The sequence below is a fragment of the Mycteria americana genome, chromosome 1, assembly GCF_035582795.1.
Source record: "Mycteria americana isolate JAX WOST 10 ecotype Jacksonville Zoo and Gardens chromosome 1, USCA_MyAme_1.0, whole genome shotgun sequence".
Taxonomy (NCBI): Eukaryota; Metazoa; Chordata; class Aves; order Ciconiiformes; family Ciconiidae; genus Mycteria; species Mycteria americana.
Window position 1 is genome coordinate 189,347,615 of NC_134365.1, and position 20,960 is coordinate 189,368,574.

At 37.7% G+C, this 20,960-nt stretch overlaps 3 protein-coding genes across 5 annotated transcripts in view; 1 reads left to right on the forward strand and 2 right to left on the reverse strand.

Annotated features, from left to right (window-relative positions):
- Positions 1–6,123, reverse strand: part of ENOX1 (ecto-NOX disulfide-thiol exchanger 1) — a 397,458-nt gene extending 391,335 nt beyond the window's left edge. Inside the window, exon 1 of the mRNA XM_075489098.1 lies at positions 5,748–6,123. The gene's annotated coding sequence lies outside the window, so the exon portion shown is untranslated. The remainder of the gene's footprint in view (positions 1–5,747) is intronic.
- LACC1 (laccase domain containing 1) overlaps positions 5,973–20,960 on the forward strand; it is a 31,224-nt gene continuing 16,236 nt past the window's right edge. For 2 of the 3 annotated variants that reach the window (XM_075489188.1, XM_075489194.1), the window contains exon 1: positions 5,973–6,197. The gene's annotated coding sequence lies outside the window, so the exon portion shown is untranslated. Of the gene's footprint in view, positions 6,202–20,960 lie in introns of all 3 variants that reach the window. The other variant, XM_075489167.1, reaches the window with a different exon arrangement.
- Positions 11,314–20,143, reverse strand: CCDC122 (coiled-coil domain containing 122). Its single transcript, XM_075491987.1, has 4 exons — positions 20,030–20,143; positions 17,264–17,662; positions 16,001–16,117; positions 11,314–11,478 (listed from the first exon to the last, which is right to left on the reverse strand). The coding sequence occupies exons 1-4, from the start codon at positions 20,141–20,143 to the stop codon at positions 11,314–11,316; spliced, it is 795 nt and encodes a 264-aa protein (XP_075348102.1).

The following is a 20,960-nucleotide window of genomic DNA, read 5'->3' on the forward strand; positions in this document are numbered from 1 at the left end:
TACACTAATGAAAGTTCAACACTCCCTTTGTATGAGAAAATTAGCACTCTTGAAGGTCTAATAAGCATGGTTAAGAATGTCTCTGGTGCCAATAATCTAAAAAGTAGTCAAAATCCCCTGTGCCATCAGCTAGTAATATAATAGTAGTAAGAAAAAAAAAGAAGTAAGTACCGAGAAAAAAACCCCAAACATCGCAAAACCATTCAAATGGAAAGCAAGCTATCTGCAGCTGCCTGGGCAATATGCAGGCAAAGTGAGTTTAAGTTAAGTTTTAAAAGTGACAACTAAACTACCTACAGGTGTAACTGCCAGTGTATAGTTCCTTTTTCAACTCCAGACTTACTTAAGTGAGTGGAGTTAGACTAGACAAAAGCTGCAGTAAATCAGCAACTGATCTATTAGCTCTTACTTTTCAAGAGAAAACCAAAAAGGCTTTGAAATTCTTAATTACTATATTTCTGAAAATGGACTAAGCATGCTCTGTAGCTTCTTTTTAGGTATAAAAGGAAAGAAGTCAAAACCACCAAAACATTGTGATTGCTACTGTAAGAACTGAAGTGGTGTTACGACGATTGTAATGAGTTACTTTTGATTTCATACTTTGATCCCTCTTTGAGTAGTGAGGTGTTTCTTTGTTGTTTTGTGAGTGCTAATTGCTGCAGTGCTGTGTTAAATCATTGTTATGCTGGTTTCCTTGAGCAGCAGGATGGATAATTGAATAATTACAAAGGAGAAGTTCATTAAAATGGGTATGGCTATAGAAATTAGATTTTCCAGCAATTCAGTGAGGGGTTGTGTATAGTTATGCAAACAATCTGTTGAAAAACATTCTTTTCCTATGTAGAAAGATCAAATCTTTCATGCACACAGCTTCTCTCAGAAGCAGACCAGGAAATGACAACAACTGCACTGGGCTGACTTTCTTCTCCACACTACTGTGAGAATCCTTAATCCTGGTATGATTCAAAGTTCAGCCATAGAATTCCTCTGTTACTATGGGTAACTCACCAAAGCTCAAATTCAGCATGTAAAAACAGATCTCAAGTGTGTTAGAGGTGTAGGAACTACCATACACCACTGAAGAGCCTGCAGAATAACATAGAATGTCAATGAGAAAACTCTCTTCCACTTTGGACTTCCAAGACATTTCCTGTCTAGTGTAGAAGACAACAAAATGTTGGGTCCCACAATGGCTGAATACATCTGAGCCATGAGGTCACACAGTGAAGGAGTAGCTGCAGTGTAGAGCTGCAACAGGATCTAGGTGCTGCCTCTCCAGCTGCCATACTTACTGCCTTAAAAAATTTAAGCAGCTACTGCACCCCGTGAGGAAGCACTTGAGGTGCCATGAGAAAGAGAAAGGTGTTCCATGGGAAACTGAGCAACAAACAAATCTCATAGCTTAGTTCAAAGAATGAGTTAAAAAAAAAGTAACCTTCTGAGATTCTACTGCTACTCGTAGAGTCAACATCAAGATCAGTACTTTAGATCTTTTGCACAGGTCTCTGTCACATGAGTTAATGGACACTGACAGTAACATAGACTGTGATTCCCCAGTGGCTGGAGGAAGACGAGATTATCTGCTGACTGTGGAGGATTTTTCAGACTTAGGAACCTCACATTCCACTATGGGCTCTGTAGTATAAAATGAACACAGGCTTATGTTTTACTGTTCTCCCTTCCCCAGTTTCTTTCACTTCTACTCACTGCAGCCTGTGCCTGTCTCCCATTCACATTCCCCTGCTATCCTTGTCTAAGTTTATTACCTATGTTTCCAACTTCATCCTCATTTTCAAGGGACTGCTCAGCATTTTTCTGGTCATTAGGTACTAACTTTAAAAGTCTAGGTTACAAAGAAGAGACTGGAAAATCTCACTGATGCAAGCATTATTGGCAACTGATGAGATAGTTCACATGACTGGAATGCTAAAGACCTTTAAATAAAATTTGTTTAGGGGAAGACGTGAAAGTAGTGAACGATGTAGTGGTAGTACTACAAAGACACTGCTAGCCGGTCTGTATATGCTGATAATTCAGAAACTAATTGTCAATGTGCTAAAACACAAAAGACAAGAAGAGAATACAGCAGAGTGGGAAGAAGGGAGAGTCTTTATAGACCAGAATTATTTCTTATGACTTGTCTGCAGTGAGAGGCAGACTGCGGGGGAGCAATTGTCTTGCCATGGGAGAATTCAATTTCAGAAATGTAGCATGGAGGTCACACAACTTATTAGAGTTTCTAAAATTATTCCTTGTGATCCTTTAACACAGAAAGTATTACTGCTCTCAATACAGGGTAACTCAATTATGGTCTCACTACGATGGATAGAGCTGTATTAATTCCTGGCCTGGAGTCGGTGAGGGATAACTGGAGATGATAGATGGGATTTATGTCATGTAATTTTAATCATCTACCAAGAGTTTAGAACTAGTTGCCCTGGACTCCTTCTGCAGATAGCAGAGGGAAATAGACACTGCTAGAAGACGAGTCATGCCACCTATCTTAGAGCCCTAGGATGTTTCATCTCACCTCACGTTAGTTATCCAAAAGGTAGATTTCTTCCCATCCAGATCCTCTCCATAGTCAATGCAAAGGGCAAAGCACCACCAGAATGTGAGTTACTAAATTCTAAATAGGTGTCCAAGACAGGCAAGGTGAACCCTCTGCACAGCAGCTGATGCTGCTAAATGGCTAATTTCCTATGGTTGATGAGAATTGTGAGTGAAGTTGACTGGGGAGGAGCAGATATAAAAAAGCAAATGAAAAATGGGAGTTCTACCACAGAAACTAAAAAGATGCTTAAAAAGCAAAGAGTACTCCACCAAGAAAGAGGAAATCTTTAGCTAAAAGCCTACTCTGGTTCACTGGCAAATAGAAAGAGCTCTTAGAACCAGCCTCCCACTGCTCCCCAGTGTAACATATGGAAAACATGACACTGAATGTAATATATAAATGAGAAGCTTAGAGCCCAGGAAATCAATAGGGAAAGCTAGAGAAATACAAAGAAAAATATGTGGCCAGCCATAAGACAATAAAGGGCAAAAAAAAGAAATGTTGAGCATTTACTAATAATGCTGTTGTGGCTGTGGTGGCTTAAGGATATAGGGCTTAGATACATCTTACCTAACTTTAGACATCAGAATATAGTTATTTACATCTGAGCTAGTCACCCTTCACTCCCTTTACAGCCAATTGAGAGAAATAGGACTTTTTAGGGCACAATTCCTGTCATCCTAATGCAACTATATAAAGCAGTTCAGATGAAACATCCCCTAGAAGTGTTTCTTTCCCTCCATGACTATAAAGGAAGAACCAATAGATGTAACTGGGAAAAAATTTGAGATACCCAAGCTCTCTTCTGCCAAAATGTTTGCTTGTTTTTCCAACTGCATCAGTTAACCTAACACAAATGCATCAACAATTAAAGAAGTCTTAGCAACAGTATGAATTCATAATTTGAGAGATGGTAATAATTTTAGTAGAGATCCACAAAAGGTAGATAACATATTTGTACTGCACTGGAGCAGGGCATTCCAATCCTTTAGTAACTGCAACAGATATGACAAAACCTGAGGGTAAAATTTTAATCACGAGACCCAGATAATTTTTATCCAAGTTGTTTGAGAAGGCCGCTGGTCTACTGATGTAAATTTTATATGAATGTTATAAAGTCAGGCTTCAATAGATTAGAATTCCGTGCCAATACTGAAAAAGAGAAAGGTGATAAAAGTAGGTAATTACATGATGGTTAGCCTGAAACTGTCCTCCCTCTCTCCCCTCAAAAGCCCCTGCCAAAGTTCAATCCTTTGCTCCAGAGCACATAGCCATAAAATAAACCATTAAACATGGGTAAACAACAGACTGGCTGTGCTATTTCTGGACTTATCTCAATCAAAACAGGCATTTAATTGAATCTTTTACATTAAGAGTAGTTGCTCTAGGATTCCTTTGTAGTGACTGGAAAGAGCCAGACTCTGCCATAAGGCACGCAAGAACTGAATCGGCTACAGATGCCTTTTTCTTGTCAAGTATATTGGGAGCCTCAAGCGATGACATTCATACCTTATGTTTAAGCTTTCCAGAACACTGACCTTGAGACAGAACTGCAGTTTCAGGCCAAAAGATTCAGCCCAGCCAGGGTTATTTAAGAAGCCTGAAAATGTGGGTTTATATAATATTTTGTAAATCCATAACTACCAACTATCGTTAGTTTTAGTCAGCTATAAGTCTGACCTAATCTTTTTGAAATATATTTTTCAGCAAACAGCAGGAAGTCAATGATCTTAAACAGAATAGTTCTTACTAAGAAGAAAGTGACCTAAGGAAAACTTTGTAGAAGACTGCTTTTGCTCACAAAAACATTTTTTTAAAATGATTTTTAAGAAAAAATGTGAAGTCCTTCTATTTGTAATGGACTTTGCATTATAACTTAGATTAGAACAGAAGGTCTGAGGAAATTTGCCAAATTCTTCCTCTTTTAAAATCTGATGAATAATTAAGAACAAATACATCGAATCCTCCAGTTGTTGTTCGCAGTTGTAAGAGAATACTCAGCATCTCCTTTTCATCCTGCCTTTTCAGAAATAAAATAGCAGTTAGGAGTATTCATCATGTTCTGCAGAAATATGAAATATTCTCAGGGTAAGTATTGATCTTCAAATCGAAACAAGTATGAAAGGTTCCTTTACCATGTACAAAGACATTTCACCACTAGAGGGAACTATTAGACTTTATTGTCAGTGGGAAAAAAAGCAACTGCATTTCAAACTGTCGGTGCTAGTTCCACTCCAGAAGTCTTCATAACTTTGTTGAAAACACTGCAAGTGATATATTACGTTAATTCATATAATGTGTAGATGATAGAAAAACATTGAAGCTTTTATGTGACATTCAGTCAATAAGGATTGAATATATGGTATACGATATTTATAATAAAATGAGAGATTAAGAACCTTGCTGCTCTTGGAAAGATTTAGAGAGAATTTTACTGAATTATGTCAAACTAGACTATGTTAAATTAAAAAGCTACTGCAAAATGTAGAAACACTCATCTAATTTCCTAACAGGAGAAATCTCTGTTCAACCCAGAGCACTGTCCTTTGCTCATTATTGTAGCAACCATTTTCAACCAGAATTATATTTAGTGACATGATAAAGCTGTCTCCTCTGTCTGCTTTCATCCAGATGGCGAACGTGCAGTGCAATTATCTTCCTTTTTGTGGGTAGGGAGGGTAGAGATTTTGTTTTTTTAACTTGCTTTGTCCTTTGCAGTTTGTGGTTTATTTTTTTTCCGTGTTTTGTTAGGTCGCTACATGTTGCTTCCTCTAAATGCTAGAAAAAGCCGAGTGAAAGACTTGAGTGTGGTCCTTTAAGCAGGCTGTGAATTGGTTTTGCTCGATCCACGTTTCTGAGGCAGTTCATTGCACTGCCTTAACCCTGCCCCTGAAAAAGTGGTTGCCTCCTGCACAGTAGACAATCAAAAGAAAAATATTTCAGTACTGCTTGGAATTCCTTAAGAAGTCACTGCCTCGACATGACTCAGAGCTACCTGCTGCAGCCGTATTTTAACAAAGGATCTAATAATTACTTTGATAACGATATATTAATGCATTTCAGAAAATTTTGGGTAAGAGTTCTGAAAGTTTTTTTTTTCACCCTCAGCAGCATGACATACCATCGATGCACGATTTCTTCTTTGTCTGAAGCAGCGTGTATGAACCACAGTAGAATAGCATGCATTACTTACTGTGACATGCACACGGCTCTCTGCAAGTGACTCGCCTGAGGGCCAAAACAAACCCTGCAGCAGAGGCAAAGGAACATAACATTGGTGCCTATCCCCGACACACCTTCCCTCTTCTGTTGTATATCGCATGTAGCCTTGATGAGAGCAAAGATCTTAGCAGGTATGTCTGTATGATCTGACACATTTCCTCTGCCTCAGCATCTGAGGTTGTTGGGTCACGTGAAAGGGTTTCCTGTGGAGTATCAGCTTACAGCACGGGGAAATCCTTCCCTTTAGCACCCATCAGTACATTTGCTGCATCACATGACGTGATCCAATGGCTGTATTGTTTCCCTGTCGAGTGTGGAGTTCCCCCGATATGTTCCTACTCATTTACACCATATTGTTGGAATAAATCCAGTTTCCTGTGCTTCAAACTTTTGCTAAGCAGTGGGTAGGACTCGTTGGTCGGTAAGTTTTTCCAAACTCTATTTACACGTCCGTTGCTGCTTGCTCTCTGTTTTGCTGTTCAGAGCGGGCAGCCACTCCTCTTCCCGTTGCCTGCCGAGCGCTGAAGCCAGAATTTCCTCCCTTAGCCCCACACCCATCCTCAGAAATGACTGATACGGGTTAGGCAGCACGCTTCTCCACCGCGAGCTGGGAGAGCCTCATGTGATAAGAACACAAAGTGCATTCACTGAGTTATTCCCCCAAAATCATAAATCGTTCTCCTACTGTCTGTGCTTGCTTGCAAAGGGAAAAAAAATGCCCGGAGATCAACTTACTACTGTTCAACAAGGAAAATCGGCCTCAGGAGGTTGCCAGGATTTGTTGGAATTAGACATTTTTATAAAATCTACATACATTTCTTTTTTCGTCTGTTGTACAGAATGCTGATAGTTTAGAGAAGGCAGTAATTCATATTTCCTTGTTTCAGCTGAGTTTTTTCCCAGATTAGGTTTTCTCTTGATTAACTGCAATTCACTAGTAAAATGTTTATGCCTTTCTTATATTTATTATCTGTTAAATATTGAATGCTAAATTTGAAATACTGCACATGGGAAAATGTGTAAATACTGTATGATACAAAGTTCTGTTTAATCAGAAGTGTGCAAAATGTATTTGATCCTGTAAAATGTGGTGTTTAGCACACGAAAAAAGTGAATACAGATTTCAGGTGTACTCAGTGACTAAACTTCTACAAGTTTGGTGGGGACTGAGGACAATCAAAGCTTCAAAATCTAGAGATTAATCAACTCAGGTGTTGAGGCAGTAAATAGTACGTTTACGTGGGGTGAAAGATTATAATTGTGGCATTTAACTAGGACAGTGATGTGGGATGACAATAACAGTCAGAGTCCATACCTTATACATAACAAATTATTTCAGAGACGGAACAGACTTTTTGCAACATGGCGGACTTTGTACGAAACAACATTTGTATTAAAGAGTTCATACTCTATACAGTCAGTAAAGCATAAGTAAAATGGATTAAGGACTAGCTAACACACTTCCACAGATAATTGTTAAAGAAAGTCCAAAATATGAAGGGGGTATTCATAGTAGAATTCCACAGGTATTGGTATTATGAGCAACGCTAGTATTTTTCTTTGATATGGAATTAAAGATAAACTTAGATCTAGCATAATTTCTTAATTAAATGAGAGCAGAACAGTTATACATAGCACAGACACACATTAAATACTTGAACTATAGCTACATTTTGTGGCAGGAAAGCTGAGAAGCTGAGGTGTACTTTAATTTCCAAAGCTCCCACCATTCATATGGGGATACAGCTAAACCATGCAGCAGCTCCTTTCTGGCCTGCATAGCTGAGTTTCTTCTTGGGAAAACCAGGACATGAATTGGAGGGAATCGCAAATGGCCAGGGCTCTTTTTGATATGGAGTTCAGCTATTACAAGATGTAGGGAAATCCTCTGTAGTTACCAGAGTATTTGAGACACAATTGAGATAAGCTTAGTCCATTTAAATATGTATACTGAAAAAGCAAGTTTTACACTGAGGAAAAAGGAGGAATACACCTTTGATAGCTGAGATCCCTTGAAGGGCTCAAGAGCCCCAGTAGGCAAGAACATCAGCTCTCTTGCAAAGTACAGAGAAAAAATGAGTATTAGACAACTTAGGCCTTGGATGATAGGAAGGCCTCTGTGTAGGAGAAGGGAACATTTCCTCTGCATATAGCACTAACCGGAGTATTACATACAGCTTTTATATTCACCTTTATTAAATTATATTAAACAATTTCAAAACGTACAAAAGAACCATAAAAGTAACATGAGGTACTGAAACTTACTGATATTTATGAAAAGGAACAAGGAAAACGTAGGTCCAAGGTATTTACTTGATATGAGTGAATCATGCTGTACGTGTGTTGATACGTAGAAACTGCCTTAATACCCAGAGAAGTAATAATGAACATCTTCATTGGTCAAAAAGAAAAATAAAGGTGTGATATTTTTGTTACAAGTGAAGGTTTGGATTGTTTGCTAGAGTTGTTTTCAACTGGTAATAACATGCAAGGTTCAACTGTGATATTATAACCATGGTAATCAGGGTCAAAGTAAATTTGGTTGAAGTAATTTCTATAGCTGATGCAAAACATATCTTGATGCATTAATTGTTCTGGTCCAGAAATAATTAGAAACTAAATATGAAAGCAAGACAATATCAGTGGTAAAAGGCATATTTAAGGGCACGCAGTCTTAATACCCTGAGAATTTTGGATGTTGTACCACTTTTGGGGGGATACATTAAGCTAAAGCTCTCAGTCAGATCTGACAATCAATAACTTTGGAAGGCTTGATCTATTTAATTCAGCGGGAAGACAGTGCATAAGTATTTTTATGGAGAGAAACTACCTGATATAAAGTACACTCATTTCACCGGGTGGCTGAATAAATTGAAATTAGAAATTATGCAAAACAAAAGAAGAGCAGTTAATCACTGAAACTACCAATAACACAGTAAATTCTCCAATTTTTCAAGTCTGGATCTCTTTCTAGAAGATACACATGCATCAAATGCAAGCTGTTTTGCTGTGTGTAGGGATAAACTGTTGTAATGTTACAGTAATGTACTATATACTTGATAAGACTCAATGTTCTATTGTTGCTTTCTGGACTCGTGAGCAATGAATGTGTGAGTCACTTCAGAACATAACGGTAGTTAAGATTAGGGGTTAGTTTTAAGATGTCTTTCTTTGTCTTCTTTTAAAAAAATTATGTTAGAAAAGTTTTAACCCAGCAAATTATTCGTATCACATTACTGCTACTATAGCATAGGATACTGAGGTTTTCATTTCTACATTATTGTTTTAATGAGGTCAATTGTATGAGGTCAATTGTATGAGGTTTGCCGAGGTCAGTTGTATGAGGTTTAACAAGGCCAAGTGCAAGGTCCTGCACTTGGGCCACAGCAACCCCATGCAACGCTACAGGCTTGGGGAAGAGTGGCTGGAAAGCTGCCTGGCAGAGAAGGACCTGGGGGTGTTGGTTGACAGCCGCCTGAATATGAGCCAGCAGTGTGCCCAGGCGGCCAAGAAAGCCAATGGCATCCTGGCCTGTATCAAAAATAGCGTGGCCAGCAGGACTAGGGAAGTGATTGTGCCCCTGTACTCGGCACTGGTGAGGCCGCACCTCGAATACTGTGTTTGGTTTTGGGCCCCCCACTACAAGAGGGATATTGAGGTACTGGAGCGTGTGCAGAGAAGGGCAACGAAGCTGGTGAAGGGTCTGGAGCAGAAGTCTTATGAGGAGCGGCTGAGGGAGCTGGGACTGTTTAGCCTGGAGAAAAGGAGGCTGAGAGGAGACCTTATCGCTCTCTGCAACTACCTGAAAGGAGGTTGTAGAGAGGTGGGGGTCGGTCTCTTCTCCCAGGTAACAAGTGATAGGACAAGAGGAAATGGCCTCAAGTTGCGCCAGGGGAGGTTTAGACTGGATATTAGGAAATTTTTCTTCACCGAGAGGGTTATCAAGCATTGGAACAGGCTGCCCAGGGAAGTGGTTGAGTCGCCGTCCCTGGAGGTATTTAAAGGACGTTTGGATGAGGTGCTTAGAGACATGGTGTAGTGGTGGTTTTGGCAGTGTTAGGTTTATGGTTGGACTCGATGATCTTAAAGGTCTTTTCCAACCCATATGATTCTGTGATTCTGTGATTCTGTAATGAAAGTAGCCTGCAAAGGCTTTTTCCTGCAAAGGAAAAAGACCAAGCCAAACAAACTTGAGAGTCTAACAATGTTGAGAGAGCGCCTTCATGAGTCAGCATATTGCTTAAAATAACTTTATATTAAGTGAAATAACATATTAAGGGAAATGTAAATATACATGGATACATGAATGTTCTAACACAAGTAATAACAGTATAGCATTTTAAACTTTGCTTTCCTAAGCTAATGGTATATAGGCGGTTTAACATTTTCCACAGTAAATACTCAATTTGCTTAAATCTTCATTTATATTCAGGAGTAAAGATAAATCTAAATTATTCTAGACAACACCTCAAATAAAAAGCTACTTCCATAGAACAGATAAATGTTACAGCTTATGTCCAGGTAATGCAGAACTATTACCTTAAGTGTAAGAAAGAGAAAGTACTGTAAATTCCTCAAATGCCAAGCACATAATAAAAAGAAGGTGAAGAAAAATGTCTACTGTTCACTACTATTTTAACAAGGATTTTTAATAGGTCGTCATTGATGTTAAGAATCATCTTACCGAACATTAAGCACTTAGATGCTAGATGGTTAGCACTAGTTAGTTAAGATCCTCTACACAGTAAGTTCCTCTACAATCAATCATCTATAATGCATTCCTATTTCTAGAGGGTGAGTTTTTCCATTTTAAAAGCTGTCCAGAGGTAGTACTCTCTTTACCTACTCATTCCTCTTTGCAAACATATATTAGATGAGTTGAAGTCAGATTATTTGAAGCCCAGTTCTGAGCATACTTGTTTCTAAGCCTTTTATAGCTGGACAGCCTATGTTCTCCTTGTCCCCCATGGTAGGACATCCTGGCAGATATAGGGCAAACAGGCTGTAACATCATCTATATGAATTTCCCCCACAGCAAAATACAGGCCACCGGAGCTTTCAGAGTTCCTTAGCAGGTTGCAATAATAAGGGATGTGGATAAAAGATCTGGAGTTTTGGTATCTCAAGAATGCAAATATACACTGATGCTAATTTCTCTGTAGGAAAAACAATGTAGATCTCAATCTTCAGAGATCTAATCAAATAAAAAGGAACTCCCCAAATCTTATTTGGTTGACTTCAAATGACTTTTTAAATAAAATTGGCACATATTTTGAAAACACCTGGAAATGTTAATAACTTTCTTCCTGAACAGCCTCTGGCTACAGTAAAAAAAAAATCAAAGTTATTCCAAAGCATTACCGATTGAGCACAGGCTAGTTTAGGCCACAGAATGAAAGGGAGAAAAACTTTAAAAAGAAAGAAGTAATTGACCCCTGGCCCAGCTATCAGGCTATTTACTATTTGCAGTATTTCCAGGAAAAAAAGCTCCTCTGTCTGGAAAAGATTACCCATGTTGTAGCTTTGTTACATTTGTTTTATATGCTACTTTGTAACTCCACTACTCCAAGACACTTTCTTAGTTCTGCTGCCTTCTTTTCCAACTGCTGAATGTTCCAATACCACTGTCTTTTATTTGAATGCAGTTTGTTCAGTTGGCAATGCAAGCGTTTTATAATAGCATCATATCTTTTATTCTGTACCTAATAAAACAGAATAAAATTAACTTCAAAATTTCTTTCAAGTAAAACTATTTACAGAGGTGGATTCAGCTCACCTAACTCTGTAGATTCTGACATTTGACCAAGTCATTCCATGTTCACTTTATGGCTACTGAAGAGACACAGACATCTAGGAAGCAATTCCTTAGACTTATTTCAGGTATCTGCTTTAGGACAATATGAATTGTGCCTCTCTTTCCCACTAAGGGAAAGAAAAGCTCTGTCCCACTAAGAGCTTCAGTGTGGAGTTCAATGTGGGTATCTGCTCTGTAGATGTCTAAAATGTAACAAAGTAAATCCCACCCAAAGAGTCAGCATCTCACAGCTGTGGCAACACTCTGTACGTGGAAGATTTCAGGCTCCAGAGTGAGAGGTGAGAAAGGAAGAAATTTTCATTCTTTGACAAGTGTGTTTGGGTATAGATTAGAATACAAATGAGGTAACCTAGATGGCTGTAGTGGCATCTTCACTGTTGCACTGCACTTAAAAAGGTATGTTTTTCTTAGAAAGGCAATAATGTGGTAATGCAGTACTGTATCAATTTTGCCTTCATTGCTGCCTTATGTGAAGAATGGCTGCTGCAGACAACCCTCTGAAGATTTGCATTCTGCAGTGTAAAAGCATGAAACTTTCATTATAATAGAAATGGAAATAATGGGTATTCACTTAATGAAAATTAGGGCTTACTTACCCTAGTTTGAATGGCATATGAGTGGTAGTGCATAATTATTCTTGTGTCTGCTTATTGAAGCATTATTACACTGTATTTAACATACACATGATGGTGTACAGCTGCATCAGAACTACAGCATTGCCAGTGACTTCCTGTGAGTCTTGCTGCCTAAATTTCATGTATAACTAACTCCTTCCCTCACTAACGTTTTATAAATTACACTGCTTCTTTTACTGGTGATGGGTTGTCTTTCTTCATGTTGCCTGGCTCTCCACTATAATCCTTCACAACTTTTCAAGGGATGCTGTCAGATTCACTCATCTGAATGAGTGCTTGCAGGATTTGAACATCACTAGGACTGTGTTGTACAACACTGACATCTAGGATCAATATTATCTGCTTTTTTTAGAAATGTGTCTCTAGCATCATTATTGGGAACTGTCTGGCCTATCTGCTGAGGCAGGGAGCACTAATATGCTTACTGGACAGAGGGGAAGGAGAACATTGCTCTTTTAACTGGGCCTTGTGTACATATAAGTTAACCATTAGAAAAAATTGTCTGGGCACTCATGGAATCTCCACCACTGGGGTTCTTCAAGGACAGGATAGACAAGCATCTGCCAAGAATAATATAGCCGCACACTGATGTGGGGGAAAGAGGGCAGCAGAGGAATAGACAGTCTTTTGACCTTTCTTTTTCTTATTATTTTTACATAACAACCTATTTTCTATTATTTGTGGATGTCTTGAATTAGTCTTTATGACTGAAGCCTTGTCCCTACACAGGTCACCACCCTGATTTATTCTTGACATCCCTGTCCAAGGCTGAGAACAGGCTCTGCTCTTTAAGATATGGGTGGTGGGGCTGGTGCTCAGGAAAGGGAGTGGGACAAGGTCAACAAGCTGCCTTAGAAGTCCATCAGTACCCTGCCTGATGAGAAGCATCCCAGTTACCAATTAATTGTAGGGTATATTAAGTAGCAATGTCAGATCACTGACTTTCCTTTGAAAAAAGGAAGCTTAGGCACAAATTTCCTTGCAGAAAGATATTTCATCAATAATTTTTAACTTTCCAAAAATCAGCTGCTTTAGAAATGCATTCCGAATTACACTCCTGCACAATGTGCTTAGTTGGGGAAATCTTTGTGGGAAACCAGAAATAATACTGAGGCAAAGTGGGAGCACCAGGGCTGTAAGAGTCAGTCCATTCTGTTCTGAGTGCCAGCTTAGCCATTAATGAGGCTTCAACAGGAATTCTCTACGCATTTAAGTATAGGACTGTATAGGGGCAGACTTAGATGAGTGCTTAAAATCATTGCTGAATCAAGGCTCCAGAAGTCCTACAGCAACAGCAAACTCATTAATCAGATGCGATGACTTGCTTGTATCTGGAGGCTCAGAAACCTGGGAGCTTACATACTCTTTGCAAATTTATGAATCATAGAATCACAGAATGGTTTAGGTTGGAAGGGACCTTCAAAGATCATCTAGTCCAACCCCCCTGTCATGGGTAGGGACATCTTTCACTAGATCAGGTTGCTCAAAGCTCCATCCAACATGACCTTGAACACTTCCAATCATGACAACTGCTCTGGGCAAGCTGTTGAAGTGTCTCACCACCCTCATTGTAAAAAAAAAATCTTCTTTATGTCCAATCTAGATCTACCCTCTTTCAACCATTTAAAACCTTGTCCTGTCACTACAGGCCCTGGGAAAAAGTCTTTCTCTGTCTTTCTTACAAGCCCCCTTTATATATTCAAAGGCCGCAATAAGGTCTCCCTGGAGCCTCCAGTGAACAACCCCAACTCTCTCAGCCATTATTCATAGGAGAGGTGCTCCAGCCCTCTGATCATTTTCATGTCTCTCCTCTGGACCCACTCTGACAGGTCCATGTCTTTCTTGTGCAGTGGACCCCAGAGCTGGATGCAGTACTCCACGTGGAGTCTCACCAGAGCAGAGCAGAGGGGGAGAAGCACCTCCCTCGACCTGCTGGCCACACTTTTTTTTATGCAGCCCAGGATACGATTGGCTTTCTGGGCTGCAAGCGCACATTGCTGGCTCATGTCCAATTTTTAATCTACTAATATCCCCAAGTCCTTCTCTGCAGGGCTGCTCAATCAATTCATCACCCAGTCTGTATGGATATTGGGGATTGCCCCAACGCAGATGCAGGACCTTGCACTTGGCCTTGTTGAACTTCATGAGGTTATAAGGAAGCCAGTTACTTTTGGCCCATGCAGTGCTAGAAGCTGAGAATTCATGCAATATATAAAAGTCCTATGACAAGTGCTGAAGTCTTGAGGTGGGGTCAGTACGCAGATTAAGACACCTAGCTGTAGAGGTGTATGTGTGACTTACTTGTCTACATTCCTGTTTTGATCAATAGAAATCTAGGCAATGCATATTATAAAGTCTTAGAAAGACCAGATTATGCAGCTCACCCTACTGTAAACACCTACATATGGCCAACTGAATTGACCTCTAGAATACATCAACTGCACTGACTACATCTCCAGTGATTATAATGGGAACCAGTCTGACTCATCTGTAGTCACCTGCATTCAAACAACCACATTTAAGTGTCGGCAGCCTGCAGCTGAATCCCACCACTGCAGCTCAACGGAACCTCATCCATGTGTCTAGTATCTCACTTTATTCCCATGCTTGGCTCTTGAGTATTCTTTCCTGAGTTGTGCTGAGGACTGCTGGGTATTAATGTCTCTGCCTGTCCATTTTCAGTTTTTATATTAAAAATCGGATTGTTTTCCAGAGAGCTCTTAATAGAAAATAATACCCTGAAACATTCCATTTTTAAACCTGCTTTCTTCTGAGGCAAAAAGATCATATAATCCAAACAACTGAAGAACAGGTTAACCTTCACTATTTAATTAAACTGATTTCGATAACAGAACAGAAGATTATTTTTAGGCTGCCTAATTTCACTTTGGGTTTAGAGAATTTTCTTAGGAGGATGTTGCCTTGATAATAAAATATTTTCTCAGATGCTGAATAGCATAGACCTATTCTACAGTGGCTGTGTTTTGCTTTTCAGTTTAAAAATTCTCTGCTGTTCCCTATCACATGAAAAATTATTCTTTTTTCCTCCTACATTTTACAATGGGCAATAGAGCTAACCTTAGATCAGTTAATCTTTATATTATCAAGCTTTGCTCATTAAATTTTGTGGCATTTATTTGAACTAACAAGATAAATGATGTGAAACTTCCAAACTAAAAGCTATCTAGACATACAAAGTATTTTAGTAAGGAACAAAATGTAAAATATAGTTCAATTATTTAAAAAGAGAAGGTTTTAACTATTTATCAGAATTTTATCTTGGCAGCTAATTAGGAGCTACTGTGTTATTCCTAATTTAATGTCAGCTCAAATTAGGGAGATTCATGGGAAGTCCATTTTCTTGGTGCAATTGATTCTCCCATTGATGAGTTATCAGGAACCATGAGACAAGTCATGAATAATCAAGTCAGCAGTGAAATTTAAAGTATTTCAGAAGTATTACAGAAAGAAAAAAACGTGCATTTTGCTTTACTACCATTCCGAGACCTCTTTCTTTTCAGGCCATCATTCCAAAAGTTCACAGCTGAACTCCTTCTTAAAAGACTTAAGAAAAATTGTTCTTAACTTCATTTTTTCTCATACTAGCAATTAAGTTCTGAATTTTAGAAAGACTATCAGTATCAAGAATTTAAGACAGCATGGTTACTGTATATACTTAAATAATGTATGACCACCAACAGTAATAAAGTACTTCAAACTTCATTTGCACTATCTACAGGAGAACTGTAATTATATTTTATTCAAATGACTCACCTCAATTTCTTTTCGAAGCTTAGCATGCATTCTTTTCTCTTCTTCCAGCAAATCTGTTTTTTTATTGATGAACTCTTTCAATGTTGTGATTTCCCTTTTTAAAAGTGTAATTTCTTCCTGCAGATGTAAGTCAAGATACAGAAATCCCCTTCTTAAAAAGTTGCACAGTACATCTATTAAACATTTAAAATGTCACATTTTAACAGTCTCATTTCATTAATAGAGATGCAATAAAGATCTATAATAAACAATTCACATTAAAATAATTAAAAATAGCTAAATTAATAACAATTTAAGAATTATAATTAAAATTAGTAATTAAAATAATTTATAACATGGCTTTATATACTTAATGTGATGTGAAATATGCAAACAACTACAACAATACAGGAATTTGAACATATTTTGGTGGTCTGAATTTTGTTTAAAGTGTAATTTATTGCAAAATCAAATAATATTTAATGTAATATTTGAGATTTTTCTTTCTCATAAGGAAATACAATGTTAATGAGTCTTTAGTATTTAAAGATTTGCTTGTACAACCAAATTTTCATCAATTTACGTGAATAGAGTAACACCAGATTTTCAATAACACAAGTTGCATCAGAGTTGAAACCTGTGACCCCATTTCAACTTCATACTTGTGTTTCTTCATATATTGGTAAAGTTTTGCGGTGAAAAATTCCTACACGGTAGTTTTTAATAAGTATTGCAATTAGGATCACGTAAAAACAACAGTGTTAGACTAGAATACCAAAACAAATATATTTTTTCTCTTTCCTTTCTATCGCGGCCTCATCAAATCTACCTCCTGTTGGCAAACAGCTGAACTGTAGTTTGTTACCTGACAGCAAAGTTAAAAGAATACTGTACTCTTACATGAAAAATGTAACAACATGGCAATGTTCCACAGAATTCTGAAAAGTGTCCATGTAAGTTTGTCCAACAACCCAAAGAAGCCCACAAATAGTTTGGCAATAATATAGTTTAATTTACAGCTCTGTAATTTTTTTCATAAATGAGTTCATTCGATCACATAGAATGAACCTGACTTTTACAATAATATACAGATAACAACGGCTTTTTTTTACTGCATAGTGAATTCAAAATTTCTTCAATTAATGTAGCAATATAAATTATCTACATTCCCTGTAGTCAGTCCCTCATGAACCGTGAACATATTAGACAAAATAATCATATTAGCTAAACTACGCCAAAATTATTTCACACAAAAGGAAAAGAATCAAAGAGGAAATGTAGTACCTGCACTTGTTTTATAACAGATCCTTCTGGATTCTGGAGATCACACATTAACTCCTCTTTCTTTCTCTTTAATTCTTTAACAACAGCTTTCTTTTTAGCAAGCTCAACCATAACTGGCATTTTACTTTCCATCTCCCAAAAGAGATGTTTATGAGCCTTTATTTTTTCCCGATATTCATTATTTCTTGCAAATGTCATGTCAAACTCTTCTTGTACTGTTTCTGCATCACGCCTCAGCTTTACATTTTCAGAATATAGGGCTCTGACTTGGGCCTCCAGATTTTCACAGTGATGTTTTGACACTTCTATGGCATCATCTTGCAGATATATTTCCCTTTCTGTCATCTTCATTTCTAACAGAATAAAATCCATTTCTTTTTCTAGTTCCTGAAACTTTGCCTGTAAAATATTTCAGTGTTCACTTAAGAACATTTTTGAGAGGATACTAGGTATCTAGTTAAACACTGTAATTTATATTTATTCAACAGAGTCTTCTTTTTCACCTGTTTAATGTGGCTTGAATGGAAAATAAAATTAGAGTTCCATTTCCTAAAATCATCACTTTAGAGGCACAACACAAGAATGCTATCTTAGGCTTCTCCCCTTAGATTGAGTCTAAAATATGAAATAAAGTATCCTTGAAATTACTTTAAATTCCTCGTAATAGCAAGATACATAGAACATGACAGAACAAAACCAATCCTAATGTTTGTTTAGAGCTGAAATCTGGTTAAGTCCTAATTAGACTAAACATAACTAATGATGCCAAAAATCACTTACAAACCTACACAAACACATAGATGGCTGTTTGGGGTGATGGAGCTTAACTAGCCTGTTCTACTGAAGTTTTTAATCCCGCCTTCATCACAGTAGTATTTGAGAGTAGGATTAATCCCAGCTATTTTTAACCCCCTCAGATATATGCATCTAGTCCTAAAAAGGCCTCTAAGTCTTCTCACTGATGAGAAGTCAACAACTCCAGAAAGTAGTACTTCAACACATCATAAGAAATCATAGAACCATTTAGGTTGGAAAAGACCTTTAAGATCATCGAGTCCAACCATTAACCTAGCACTGCCAAGTTCACCACTAAACCATGTCCCTAAGCACCACGTCTACACATAAATCTAAGATGGGAGGGCTGAATTGCTGCCTCAGAAATGTTTCTCTCTTTGATGACTACCGAGGGAGCCTAGATGACTAATACAGGCTTAACATCTGACTTGTAGGTGATGTAAGCTAGCTATTATGAATCCCACCCAAAGTAACAGCCAGCAGTAGTGCATTAAATGAGAGAATTAGCATTGTGATTTATGTCACCTATTATCTTTTCCCTAATGGAAGCATTACGAGTGCTAGGAAATCTCTTACTCAATGTCTTGAACAGATTAAGATATTATTAATTGTTGCGAACAAAAAGTTTCTGTGTAACTTCTAATTTGGAAATCTTGGGCTACAGTTTTAGCAGGATTTGTATCACTGCCAGCCACCATTTATTGAGGACAAGAAAGCAAGAAAGCAAAAGATCTTAATGGCAAAGATCTTCAATTTTGGAAAGGAAATTATTGTTTTCCATGTCTTCTGTGACATGCACACATGGGAAGAGACGTAAAGATGAAAAAGAATTTCTGCATTCTGACTTTAAGTTCCTAATTATTTAACTTTACTGTTCTGCTGACATTAATGTTTGTATGGAATTTCCTAGGGTCTGGGCTTTTTTGAAAGAAAAAGGAAAAGGTGTGGAAGAGGAAAATAAATGAGCTAACTTAATTACCTAGGGTTCTAAAGTTCTGTGGGGTTTTTTTTTTTTTTTAAAGATGCCCTTGTTTAAATTGTTTGATCACAAATTAACTGTTGCAGCATCATCATAGTATATTATAGGATGGTATATAATTAGGAGAAGGCTTCTTGCAAGTTGTAGCCAGTCAATTGACAATAAAAGTTTTCACTGCTCCTTCAGAGACGTTATCTTTGTACAAAATTTTAAAACTCAGTTATTTCAGTTGTAGGGCTATTCACATGTTATAATTGGAACTCTACTATTTCAATTTGCATTCTCCCATGCTCAAAAATGCCTGAATGCTATTGTGTCTTTCCTCAGACTTAAATGTAAGTGTCTCAATAGGAATTTGATCTCAAAGGTTAAATAATAATTGAAAGCTTAATAATTTCTGTGAGAGATTAGAACAGAAATGATTACATAGTCTTCACAAAAACTACATGTATCCAGTGTTCTACAAAATATCACTAAATAAAACCCGTATTTACTGACTATTTAGGACACTCACTTCAAACACACAGAAAAAAGTATTTTGTATGAAAAAGACGCTAAGACAAATTATAGAGTCCAGTGAAAATTTGCCAGAAAGGATGCTTTTAAAATTCTTTTTTTTTTCCATTAATTTCTCAGGAAACCACTATGAAAAATTCAGAGAGTTCTAGCTTTGTATTGAGTTTTTGTGGGTTTGGTATCTCAGTGTTTTTTGGGGATTGGTTTGTTTTGTTTTTTTCCAAACAAAAAATAAAAGCCTCTGCTATAACCTGCTCTAATGAAGTCTTAGCTATGTCGCAGCCTTACAAATAACAATCCACATACAGTTTTGGCTAAGCCTAAATGCCACACACAGGAACAGAACAGCTGCCTTACACTTAAATGCAAACACCCAGAAAAAATGAAGTAACATCAGCTTCTCTTGTTCATAGGAATACTTCCTCCTCTAACAAAAAAATTAAATGAATTAAACTACTCCAAACAAGGCTTAATACCTGCAATTGGAGAAGAACTGTTTTGGTTTTTTCTATCTCTGATGCTTGTGAATGCTGCTGCTCTGCAACTTGTTTTACAACTTCAGTTAGTGATGGAGAATTTTGCTCAGCCATTTTAGGCAAAAGTGCAGAACTATATGGACATAAAAAAGAGTGAATTTTTTTATCACCATTCTATTTAATTCCTAACTGTTAATGAAATAGAACAATATTAAGGCCTTTCCTATGGGATCCCAGATCAATACATTATTTCATTTGGTTCATTTTTTATTAACAAGAACAGGTTACTGATGGGTGGATGCTCAAAGCAAATGACCAAGAATTAGAATGCTGTCATGCAGAGTTTTATAACATAAAGTATTGCAATGTTGTTCTGGCTTCTCCACAGGTCAGATCCTTAGTTTGTGAATAGTCATAGCTCTTAAAAGCATCTTAAGAGCATCTTAAATGCATGAGCATGCTCTCATATGTAGCCTGAATATTTACATTATTGCAGTTACCATACTGCAACTGCCTACTATATTAACTATTAAACTATCCTTAATGTAAGATAAACGTTGAGAAACCTGTCACATTGAAAGTCACAAACTAGCATCACTGTAAAGATCCCCCCCCCAAGTGATTAGAGAACATTTAGTACTATTTTTGTATCACTTCGGATAGAGTAAGTTAATGAAGAAAATCTGTATGGTTATATAAAGTGACATTGAACTCTCAAGAAAATGCAGTGAGTCTGGCACAAGTGCATCTTCAGGCCCAATATATTAAATGGCACTCAGATGACCCACGAACTGTGCCTGAAGGCTGGTAGCCTTGACTAGGAAACCACATCTATCATTTTACGTTTAGGGTTGTTCCAACGGTTGTCCTGGCACCCCTCACTTCTCCCCTCTATCCCGCTCAAGCACTCCACACCCCCCGACACCAAGCA

Bases quoted from the DNA above. Each gene is read 5' to 3' on its own strand.
- CCDC122 (XM_075491987.1), bottom strand. From the start codon at position 20,143: ATGGCTGAGCAAAATTCTCCATCACTAACTGAAGTTGTAAAACAAGTT. The intron at 17,663-20,029 runs GTATTAAGCCTT...AATATTTTACAG, and splicing joins CAGTTCTTCTCCAATTGCAG to GCAAAGTTTCAGGAACTAGA. The intron at 11,479-16,000 runs GTGAGTCATTTG...CTGTTTTATTAG, and splicing joins AGCTTCGAAAAGAAATTGAG to GTACAGAATAAAAGATATGA.